Raw genomic sequence first — 12203 nt, forward strand, 5'->3', positions numbered from 1 at the left:
GTGTCTTGTGTTCCTAAGCAATGAAGGCTATGATGGGCCTTACAGAGAAAATGTATATTAAATAAACTTCATTCAGGTGTGAGTTATAGTGCACTTGGCCTGAATCAACAGTATATATTAAATAAAGTGTTTTTACACAAAAACACACGTAAAACAAGATTATATATTATTTGTGCTCTAAAAGGTGTGACCAGAGGCTTACAGGAATCTAACCCTGTATTTCCCACTAAGTGCAAGAGTCCAGTATTCCCTAATGTAGTATGCATAGTAATGTCACAGAACATGACTACTGTGAATAATGAGAATTGGCTGTAAATTTAAATTTTGATAGATGAGACACAGGATTTTTAATTCTATTTTCAAAATGATTTAGGACCCAACTGTCCTCACCTCTTCCTCCTCCAGTCGCCGGAGTGCATCACTGATATATTTTACATGCTGAGTGGTTAAGGTCACCAGTGCTGTATAGCGAGTCCTTAAGTCCATGAACTATGGTTCAAAAAAAAAAAAAAAAACAGTTTAGATAAATTATCTGCCAGAAAGGTATATTTAAATAGTTGAAAATAAGAGGAAGTTTTCATGAAATCACATGCTCAACAGAAAGATAAGCTCTAAATCAAACTGTCAGGGCCCTGACAACAAATCTTTCCTTAAGGGAAAATAGTGGCATGTCCTTTCCCCACCCTTTCACCTCTTGCGTGATGGCATCTGAGGAGGAAAGCATTCGACGGCGCTTGCCAGGGGATTTCTGCTGTGATTCCACAAAGGCCTTGTATGTCATCAGTTGCAATTCATAGTCCTTGGGGAGGAAGAAATTTCACTACATTTACATAGGGCTTTACAGCTCACATAATTCATACAACAAAATCATAGCATTTCATTGCTGGAAGCATTTTGGTGATCATTTAAACCAGTGGTTAGCAAACTTTTCCCCTAAAGGGCCAGATGGAAACTATCAGCCCATATGATCTGTCATAGCTGATCAACTCTGCCATTGTAATTAAAAGAAGCTGTAGACAATCAGTAAATGAAAGGGTGTGCTGTGTTATGATAAAATGTCATGTATGTATGGACACTAAAAGTTGAAGTTCATAGAATTTTCATGTGTCATGAAGTACTATTCTTCCTTCAAAAAATTTTTTTAGCCATTTCTCATGGGCCATGCAAAAACAGATATCCAGGCTCAGTTTAGCCTGTGGGTCACAGTTTGGTGAGTCTTGAGTTTGCAGTTTGTTGTTTGCTGACCATCCTTTTCATCTCATCCACTGGGAAACTGAAGCTCAGAGACAGGAAGTGAGTTCCCCTGATTACTCAGTGGGTGAGACACAGAGTAATCCTAAACCAATGCTCTTCTATTGTCCCTGTACTATGCTGACACTCCCTCTGCAATTCTGAGTGTTGCCACTGGCCAGACCCTCTTCATATCTCATGGATGGGCACAAGAGCCTCTTACTACTCTCCTACTGTGCTCTCTTCACAATTTATTTTCTATCCTGCCACCGGAATAACTTTTCTAAAACACAAAGATGACCACTTCATTCCTCTGTTTGAAAGCTTTACAAAGATTAGAGCTTCTCAAATATCAACATGTACACAAATCATCTAGGGATCTTATTGAAATTGAGATTCTGATTTGGCAGGCTGAAGATTCTGTATTTCTGACAAGCTCCAAAATGATCCTGATGTTCCTGGTTCTAACATCTCATGGTAAGAAATAAGAACAGAAGGTAAAGTGAAGAGAATTGGACATAGTCTTTCATAGACTGAACTCAACCTCCCCTTCTTTTTCATAGTCACTGCTTCTTATGTACCATACACTTTCTAGTTATGCCAGCATTTTTGCTATTTCCTCATACAGTCGTTATATTTCCATTCTTCTGTGCCTTTGATTATGCAGTTCCTTTTGCCTAGAATGTCTTGTTTTCTGTTGTCTACTTAGAAAACTCTAGGCAGAAGGAAAACACACAATGAGTTCCTTAAGTAGTCTATAAAAAAAACAGTAGTAGTGGGGCGCCTGGGTGGCTCAGTTGGTTAAGTGTCTACTTTTGGCTCAGGTCATGATCCCACAGTCCTGGGATGGAGCCCCGCCTTGGGCTCCTTCCTGTTGCTCAGCAAGGGAGTCTGCTTCTCCCTCTCCATTTGCCCCTCCCCCTGCTCGTGCTTTCTCTCTCCTTCGTTCCCTCTCTCAAATAAATAAATGGAATCTTTAAAAATATAAAATTTAAAAAAATTTAAAAAACAATAGATGTAATAAAATGGTACTACTAATCAAAGAAGATGCTACCGTTTACTAAATGTATTTTAAGCTTGAGGAAATGTCCTATGTATACATTATCTCACATAATCTTTATAATCATTCAGTGAGGTAGTTACTGTTCCCATTTTGTAGACAGAGCAATAGATACCCTGAGAGGCTAAGACAGTTGCTCAAAGTCTTTAGCCTGGAAAATGGTGAAGCTAGGATTTGGACTAAATTCTTCATGTAAAATAAACAATTAATTAATTAACTAATTCTTCGTGTTATCAAGTCTTCTGTTATTAACTAAAGAAATGTATTCATTCAAAAAATATTTGTTGAGCATCTACTATGTACCTGTCATTGTTCTGAGTGCTATACATAGAGTGGAGAACAAGTTAGAAAAAACCTTGTTCGGGCAGCCCTGGTGGTGCAGCGGTTTCGCGCTGCCTGCAGCCTAGGGCATGTTCCTGGAGACCCAGGATCGAGTCCCACGTCAGGCTTCCTGCATGGAGCCTGCTTCTCCCTCTGTCTGTGTCTCTGCTCCGCCCACCCCCCCCCCCCGAATAAATAAATAAATCTTAAAAAAAAAAAAAAAAACACCTTGTTCCCTTGGAACTTATATTCTCATGGGAAGGAACATAATAAATATATAATAATCTCAGGTCATTTTTATTTAAAGATGTTATCAGAGAAATAGGGAGGGGGGACCAGATTATGCAGGGCCTCATAAAGCCATATATAGCTTTAGGATTTTATTATGAGTAGGATATGAAATTTTGGACAGTTTTTAGCAGGAAGAGTGACATGATCCAATTTACCATATTTCAGCTGTTGTAAGGTACACATTTCCCCCATATTTTAGTATCTCTAAAACTAGAATAAGTTTTACAGTCAAATGGTATTTGCATAATTGGCAGAGTTTCCTCTTTCTTGGTAGTGTATAAAATAACAGTATGGTTTATAATTGGTGACATCTGTGATTCAGTGACACCTAGTACGTTCTAAAAAGGTGAACCTGGCTACTGTGTGGGACAATAGTCTGTGGGGCAGGAGTAAAAGCAAAAGGTCAGCTCAGAGGTTATTAGAATAGTCTAAGAAGATTCCTTACTTAGATGCAAAGCAGAGAAATGGAGGGGCAGGTGGGTGGGTAACGAAAGATAGGTCAGTGATATACTGGAAGATGGAGACATGTTGTTCACAGACTGAACATAAAGTTTAGGCAAGGAGAAGAGGTAAGGATGACTCTCGGGTTTTTTGCTTCAGCAAGTAGGAAAATAGGACATGATTTCCTGAAATAGGCAAGACAATGAGAATTATATTTGAGAAGAAATCCAAAACATTCTGACATGGCAAATTTTAAAAACCTATGAATCACCCAAAGGGGTAACTCCTTGAATCAGGGCTGATGTCTGGTACCACTCTGAGCATTCCCATATGTAGGGCCATGAAGAGTACACATCTGCATTAATTGGAGGATGGGGCCAGCCTCTAGTAGAAGTGCTTATTTGTCTAGAAACAAAACCTACAGTGACGAGGAAGATCTTCCTACGCTGGAGATCATTTATGTTCCTCTGGGGATATGTAGAGTTACCTTTACAATAGTAGAGTATTGCTGGGAAAATTTTTGACATTGGTCCAGCTTTGTCTGATTCTTCTCGATTTCTGCAAACAGATCCTAGAAAACAAAGTATCACAACATTATCTTTCTCCCTATTGTCATCAAAACAGCCGAGCATTTACTATGCTCTAAGGCAGTTTCCAAATCTTAGCTACATCAGAATCACCTGTGAGGCTCAATAAAATACAGATCGCTGGGCCCCACACCTCCGGAGTTTCTGACTTGGTTGGTTTGGGTAGGTCTGAGAACTTGCATTTCTTAATGCTCCCAGGTGATGCTGATGCTACTAGTATGGAGTCCACACTTCAGAAACCACTGTTCTGCATATTTTACATGTGTCACTTCATTGAACCCTGACAACAATAACCTTATGAGTGAGGTAGGTTGAGCAAATAATGGACTAGATCCATTTTATTGACGAGGAAGTAGAATACTGAGAGGCTAAGTAATTTGGTCAAGGTCTCATAGTGAGTGAGTGAGCCAGGACTGGTATCTAAGCAATCCAATACCAGATTTCATACTCTAAACTATAATGCTAATCAAAACAAGCTAAAAAAAAAAAAAAATCCCCCAAATACTAACAAGTGAAAACTTCAAACAAGTTTTGTCCATTCACATCTTTCCCAGTTTTAATGCCTCAGATTCCAATCCTAGTAAGATCAAAAGCAGTATCAAGAAACAAAATGAAAAAAAAAGAAAAAGAAAAAAAAATAAACAAAATGAAGAAAGACAATTTTAATTTGTCCATCTATGGTTATAATAGATGGTCACTACAACTCAGAACTGGAAAGGACCTTACAAGTCTTTCTGGCCTAAATGCAAAGCCAAAACCAGCATCATCTTGAAATCATTCTGCTTGAAGAAGAGGCTCAGAATGTCCTACCACTTGGGGGAAGCTTAATAGCTAGTTTATCATCTTCTTTTATGATGAACTAAACCCTCCCCACTCCCCTCTCACCTACCCCCACCCCCCTCCAGCCAACTATTACCACAAGAGTGCTACACCCACCGTCTGTTGGCTGAGCTGCTCTGACAGCACTCTGCTATCCTCTGCCTGGCCTGGCTTCATCATTTCCTGCTGGGCAGTGGTCTCCTCAATCCATCTGATGAGAGTTCCATGACAGGCTCTATAATCTCCAAGAACTTCCTGGATACTTTCTAGCTCAGATTGGCTGGAGGAGCAAAGGGAAAGAAACTGCCATCAGATACCTGGGTACAAACAATAAAATAAATGGAGCCATTCTTTCTCAGCCCTTTCCTCCAGTTGGGCTTGATCACAGAGGATACATCTTTATTTTGGTAGAACAGCAGTGCAATGCTGAAAACTATGCTTGTACCCAGTACCCTGTGGGGTAAAAGGGAATAGAAACCAGTTGTATATGCTAGCCCTGGATACTGCCTTGGAGCCTGGCATCCCATGATGATCCTTATCAAATTTTTACTTACCAAGGATCACCAGGGTTGCCAGTAAGGCAGTGCTGACTATACCTTCTGTTTCCTGATGACAGAGTACCCCAATTAGGACTGAGGAGGTGCTATAATTTCTTTGCAAAAGGTGGGTGAAAATAGTAATGATTTTCTATTAATTTCAGTAACAAGTTTCTTATATCACTTTTGTTAGTCTAACTAGACTTGGGATAGTAATTCAGTTATAGATAATCAATCCAAACTTATGAGTTCTAGCAACTCATATATAGGCAACTATATATAGGCAACCTTCTATATTTGCCTAGCCTCAGAAAGGTCATTTTTTATCTTTCCTATTCAAATCAGACATCAGAAGAAGGACTTCAAGTTACAAATATAAAAACCACTGACTAGCAAATGAAAGGAAAAGCAAGAAATTCTGCAAAACTTCACTATGAAAAATGGCTCATAGTTCGATTCATTGTCATCATGGCTTTACTAGGTAAAAACTGGTACAGGAGAAGCATTCCTAACAGAACCATCACTGCTGACTTAAAAGCAAGCCTCAGATCTGCTTTGGGGTTGGTGGTCCCAATTTTCTATCATTTCTCTTATCTAGAGGGCATACTGTCATTCAATTTGTACCCTTCTCTATCACTTCCTACCTTTAAATAAGGAACATATAGATATAATTCAATTTCTGTTTAAAACCTAGTCCCTGAAAAGGAAGGAAAAAAAGGGGGAGGCCACCACTCACCGGGTCTCCAGCTGAACAATAACCCGATGCCAACGTTCCTGCAGCTGGGAACCTTTTTCCTGATAGCGCTCCAAATCCAGGTTTCGCTCTGGGGTCAGACGACTCAGCTGCTCTGCCACTACCTTAGCCTTGGCAATTTCCTCATCCAGGACTGAAAACACTGAATTCTTGTCCTTCACGTCACTAAGCCAGTGCTATATAAACACAAGTACAGCAACAGGTTAAATATGTTTCATGCTAAAAAGGATTCAGACTAAGGTGGAAAACAAGGCCATTGTCTATAGCTGACTCCACATTATATTTGGAATTCACAAGCTAGACCCTAGAATGTTTGTGCTAGAAACACCTTCATAGCGTTCATGCACATGGGAAGGCCAAGGACAGGTGGGTACAGAGGAGTGTGCAAAGAACTAGTGTTTGAAACCTGGCTCTCCCACTTACAAGCTATGAAACCAAGATAAGTTGTTTAGCCAATCTGAATCTCAGTCTGCTCATCTGTGAATCGGAGATGAAAATCTCTTCCCTATCCACTCACAATTTTGTGAGAATCAATGAGATAATAGCTAAATGATTTACAAATTTAACAGTATAGCCATTGATTATATCTGATTTAGATATGATTTTACTGGGGACAAAAGGGAGAAAATAAATAGAAAGGTATAGCCCTTTATTTTCCCTTTCCAGCCAGACATACTTCTCAGTCCCAACTTCTTTGAATCCATATTAAAATATATTAGATATGATAGTCCACCTAGTTCAAATGCAAATTTAAATCACTGTCATGACATCTAAAATTTGTTCTCTGCCAACCAAAGCAATGGACACGTTAAGTCAAGCTCCTGTAAAACTCAGAGCAACCAACCCGTAAGGTAGACCGATGGGACTCCAGAGCTGAGAGATCTGCTGGTACTGCTTCTTCTTGACTCAGCTTGATTTCATAACCTTTGACCAAGAGTTCAGCATCCTGGATGCTACGCACTATAACATCGATTGTCTTTAGCCTATGAGGGTAAAATCACCTTCGTTAATACACACAGTTTTAAGAGCGGAGTCACAGACTTAGAGTGTAATAGAGAGGTTCACAAAATGTAACTGCTAAAAGTCGGTTTTCCCATTACTAGATGATGTCAGGGTTTCATAAAAACAGGAAACTATGATATATGTGTTGCCAATTTAAGCCAATTCAAAATAAAGTTCTTGGTGATTCTGGGACATGCACACATGTAGTGAACTCTCGGGAAAAACAGCATGAGGCCAGAAACACACTCACCACTATGAAGAGTCTAAGATTTGTGACCCCTCAAGGTCATGGTGGATAGGGGGAAAGCCTTCAAAGACTATACTTAGTTTAACAACAACAAAAAAATTTTTATTCTTTAGTATTCCTTCCCCGCCCCCAGAGGTATCTAATCAAACAGAAATGAGGTATGAAATAGTCCTAATACTGCAAATCCAACTCCCCCTCTGTATCACTCACATTTGTTCACTGCATCCCATGAATCCCATGTTGCCTGGAACTAAAGACAAGGTCTCTTTTCATGAGTACATGCTGTTCAAGATATGCGTCCTCTCTGGATTATTCATGAAACAATCCAGGCACTCTCCCTTCTCATCCCAGTGAAAATATTGCCTTTTGGATCCAAATCCTCAGCTTACTCACTTATTCAGATAGACAGTGGAGAGACCATACACATGGTCCATTTTCTCTACCAGCAGATTGAGTTCTGAGCGCAGAGTTGGGACACTCGAACCAGATGGAGACTGATGAAGAAAGCTGTTGCATTTCATGGAAATGGCATCAAACTCTGACCTCAGTTGCTGCAAATCCTCTTGGGTGCGCTGTTAGGAACAACATACACAACAAAGATGGAGATAGAATGGAACAATGAAGTTAGAAAGAAGTTCTTGTTTACTTTTAAATTTTTTTAAAGATTTTATTTATTTATTTATTTATTCATTCATTCATTCATTCATTCATTCATTCATTTATTTGAGACATAGAGAGGCAGAGACATAGACAGAGGGAGCAGCAGGCTCCTCACAGAGAGCCCAATATGGGACTCGATCTCTGGACCCGGGATCACATCTTGAGCCAAAGGCAGACACTCAACTGCTGAGCCACCCAGGCATCCCAAAGTTCTTGTTTATAATAGCAAATACTGTAAACAGCCTAAATGCTCACATATAAAAGAGTAGTTGAATAAACTACAGAACAGCACCAAAGGGGGAAGACAAGAAGAACATACAAGTATTTCTTAAACACAGTATTTGGACTATAGGCTAAAGACAAAAAGAATCATAAATAAATGTTGAACCCCATTTGGTAGGTTTGTCTTCTTTTGAATACCATGAGTCAGCAATTCTCAAACTGCTTATCTCTATATGCTAAAACTGAGTGGTAAGTAAATTTACTGCAGGTAATACAAAGTAGGTTTTTCAGTCTTGGGGAAGGGAGTTACAAATATGAAAAGAAGGTTAGAATGAACCCTGTGGTACTGGTTTGGAACCAAATGAAGACAGCTGCGTATAAATTCATAGTTATGTCTGTGTGTCTGTGTGTGTGTGTGTGTGTGTGTGCATGTGTGCACACACGTGAGAAAGAGACAGAGCTGGATAAATATACTGCTATCAGTATTTCACCTTTGTGACACATTCCTATGAACATAATTACACATACATATACACACATGTAGAAATGTATAGAAATGTTTGCATAACATAGGTGTGTTTTTGGATGTGTGTACACATGTGTGTTATAAGTATGTACTTTTCTAGTTCTGTCGGCTGAGCAGGCCTAGAAACAATGACATGCCAACAATAATGAGCACACCCAGCACCCAGATCTTGGTTTCCAAATAGTATTCTCCACCTAAAGAAAGCAGGACTCCTTGGAGAAATGGCTGATTACATGGGTGGGGCTGGCAAAGGCAAGATGGGCTTGGAATATCTTGTTGAGAAATAAGAAAGCACTCAAAAAATGGTGGGGACATGTTAAAATGATAAAGATGACACTTGAAGGGGCTCCCAACAGCTAAATTTGGGAAATTCTGAACATCAAAATAAAGACAATAACAACTTACAACCTTACATAACATAAGAATCCAAAGTCCAGGGACACCTGGGTGGCTCAGCAGTTGAGTGCCTGCCTTTGGCTCAGGGCATGATCCCAGAGTCCTGGGATTGAGTCCCACATCAGCCTCCCTGCATGGAGCCTGCTTCTCCTTCTGCCTATGTCTCTGCCTCTCTCTCTCTCTCTCAAGAATAAATAAATAAAATCTTAAAAAAAAAAAAAAAGAATCTAAAGTCCATACTGACATAAAGAAAGGAGGGAGGGAAGCAAGCTCTTCCATTTTGAAATAGAATAGAAATTTTAAACTGTAAAAGGAATAACAGAATTTAAAAATCACCTTTTGGCAACAGTCATACCAGTTAATTCAGTCAAGAATCAACAGGAGATGCTAAAACTAGTTGGTGAAAGTGTGATAGAAGACAGGATATTTACATAGTCTCAAAGTATCTCTCCACAATATGCTTAGTAATTACAAAGGGGAAAAGAGCAACAAGTGGTATGAGTTATTACCAGTAATGGGACAAATGAACAGAACATTACATGCATCCTGATTATCTAACATGCTGAGGACACAAAATCATTCCTGTGGTATTCTGCCAAAAACATGTAACCTATATCTAATCATGGAGAAGCCTCAGATAAATATTAATAAAGGAACACTCTACAAAATAAATGACTTGTACCCTTCACAGATGTAGAAGCATAAAATATAATGAAAAATTGAGAAAATGTTTCAGGTTAAGGAAATTTAAAGAGGCACAGAAACTAAACGCAATGTGTGGTAAGTACTGGACTAAATTGTGTACTAAAAATATCCTTTGGTGTGTGTTGGTGGGGAACCATACTCAAAAAAGGTATTATTAGGTCAACTGATGAAATTTTAATAAAGTCTTGGGTAACAGCATTATATCAATGTTCATTTCCTGATTTTAATCATTGTCCTCGGTTACATAAGAGATTACCCTTGGGGCGCCTGGGTGATTCAGTTAAATGACTCCTGATTTCGGCTCAGGTCATGATCTCCCGGTTGTGATATTGAGCTCCACATAAAGCTCCACACTCTGTGGGGGACTCTACTTGAGATTCTTTCTCTCTCTCTCTCTCTCTCTCTCTCTCTCTCTCTCTCTCTTCCCCTCTGTCCCTCCCCCTAGCTCGAGCATGCAAGTTCTCTCTCTTTCTCTCAAATAAGTAAGTAAATAAATCTTTTAAAAAAGAAAGAGACCACCCTTCATTTTTGGAAATGCACGCTAAAGTATTTAGGGATAAAGGAGCATCACATACAGAACTTACTCTCAAGAAAAAATTATTATGATGTACATATGTAGAAAAAAATAATAAAGCAAAGAGAAAAAAATGTCAACATTTGTCGGATCTAGGTGAAGGCTATAGGAGAAGAAAAATTTTTCCATATACTGAAAGTACTTCAAAATAAAAAGTTAATTTAAAAAGAAAGGCCCTCAATAGGATCCAACAGTACATTAAGAAAATTATTCACCATGACCAAGTAGGATTTATCCCTGGGACACAAGGCTGGTTCAACACCCGTAAAACAATCAATGTGATTCATCATATCAACAAGAGAAAAAACAAGAACCATATGATCCTCTCATTGGATGCAGAGAAAGCATTTGACAAAATACAGCATCCATTCCTGATCAAAACTCTTCAGAGTGTAGGGATAGAGGGAACATTCCTCGACATCTTAAAAGCCATCTATGAAAAGCCCACAGCAAATATCATTCTCAATGGGGAAGCACTGGGAGCCTTTCCCCTAAGATCAGGAACAAGACAGGGATGTCCACTCTCACCACTGCTATTCAACATAGTACTGGAAGTCCTAGCCTCAGCAATCAGACAACAAAAAGACATTAAAGGCATTCAAATTGGCAAAGAAGAAGTCAAACTCTCCCTCTTCGCCGATGACATGATACTCTACATAGAAAACCCAAAAGTCTCCACCCCAAGATTGCTAGAACTCATACAGCAATTCGGTAGCGTGGCAGGATACAAAATCAATGCCCAGAAGTCAGTGGCATTTCTATACACAAACAATGAGACTGAAGAAAGAGAAATTAAGGAGTCAATCCCATTTACAATTGCACCCAAAAGCATAAGATACCTAGGAATAAACCTCACCAAAGATGTAAAGGATCTATACCCTCAAAACTATAGAACACTTCTGAAAGAAATTGAGGAAGACACAAAGAGATGGAAAAATATTCCATGCTCATGGATTGGCAGAATTAATATTGTGAAAATGTCAATGTTACCCAGGGCAATATACACGTTTAATGCAATCCCTATCAAAATACCATGGACTTTCTTCAGAGAGTTAGAACAAATTATTTTAAGATTTGTGTGGAATCAGAAAAGACCCCGAATAGCCAGGGGAATTTTAAAAAAGAAAACCATATCTGGGGGCATCACAATGCCAGATTTCAGGTTGTACTACAAAGCTGTGGTCATCAAGACAGTGTGGTACTGGCACAAAAACAGACACATAGATCAGTGGAACAGAATAGAGAATCCAGAAGTGGACCCTGAACTTTATGGGCAACTAATATTCGATAAAGGAGGAAAGACTATCCAAAGGAAAGGCCCTTTAGAAGAGGAATATTAACATTTCTTAGAATGTTAGATTCTAACATTTCTAAGACAGATTTCTGATGAGACAGATTTCTGAGACAGATTTCTGATGACTACAGAAAACTAAAAAGTTTCAATATGAAAATTACAGGTTTATATGATATGCCTCATTTGGGTATTTAGATCCATCTTGGCCAATGGAATTATGCTGCCCTCTCATCCTCTTCTTCACACTTAGGAATAATTGAGAAAGGTAAGAAAAATTATTCCTCATATTTAGTCAATCCTTTCCATTCCTTTAAGTTCCCAGATCAAATCTACTATTCGTCACAGAGCTCTCTCCTACTCTAAATTTCTAAGGACTTTGTCTTAGTCTCTACACGTGGAGTACAAGGCCAAAATATTTGCTTTTACTTCGAAAATACTCCCCTAAAAACAAAACAAAAAAACAAAAACAAAAACAAAAATACTCCCCTACATTTTGATGGCATTTCACTTTTTCAAGAAACCCATTATATGTATACAT

The 12203-nt window shown here is 38.9% G+C and overlaps 1 protein-coding gene across 11 annotated transcripts in view; it reads right to left on the minus strand.

Annotated features, from left to right (window-relative positions):
- Positions 1-12203, minus strand: part of MACF1 (microtubule actin crosslinking factor 1) — a 341269-nt gene that overhangs the window by 134045 nt on the left and 195021 nt on the right. For all 11 annotated transcript variants that reach the window (XM_038557825.1, XM_038557827.1, XM_038557826.1 and 8 more), the window contains 7 exons: positions 7682-7860; positions 6884-7022; positions 6022-6215; positions 4867-5029; positions 3831-3914; positions 692-799; positions 391-489 (listed from right to left, as the gene is read on the minus strand). In XM_038557825.1, the coding sequence (XP_038413753.1) occupies positions 391-489; positions 692-799; positions 3831-3914; positions 4867-5029; positions 6022-6215; positions 6884-7022; positions 7682-7860 (966 nt within the window). The remainder of the gene's footprint in view (positions 1-390; positions 490-691; positions 800-3830; positions 3915-4866; positions 5030-6021; positions 6216-6883; positions 7023-7681; positions 7861-12203) is intronic.

The sequence above is a fragment of the Canis lupus genome, chromosome 15, assembly GCF_011100685.1.
Source record: "Canis lupus familiaris isolate Mischka breed German Shepherd chromosome 15, alternate assembly UU_Cfam_GSD_1.0, whole genome shotgun sequence".
Classification (NCBI taxonomy): domain Eukaryota; kingdom Metazoa; phylum Chordata; class Mammalia; order Carnivora; family Canidae; genus Canis; species Canis lupus.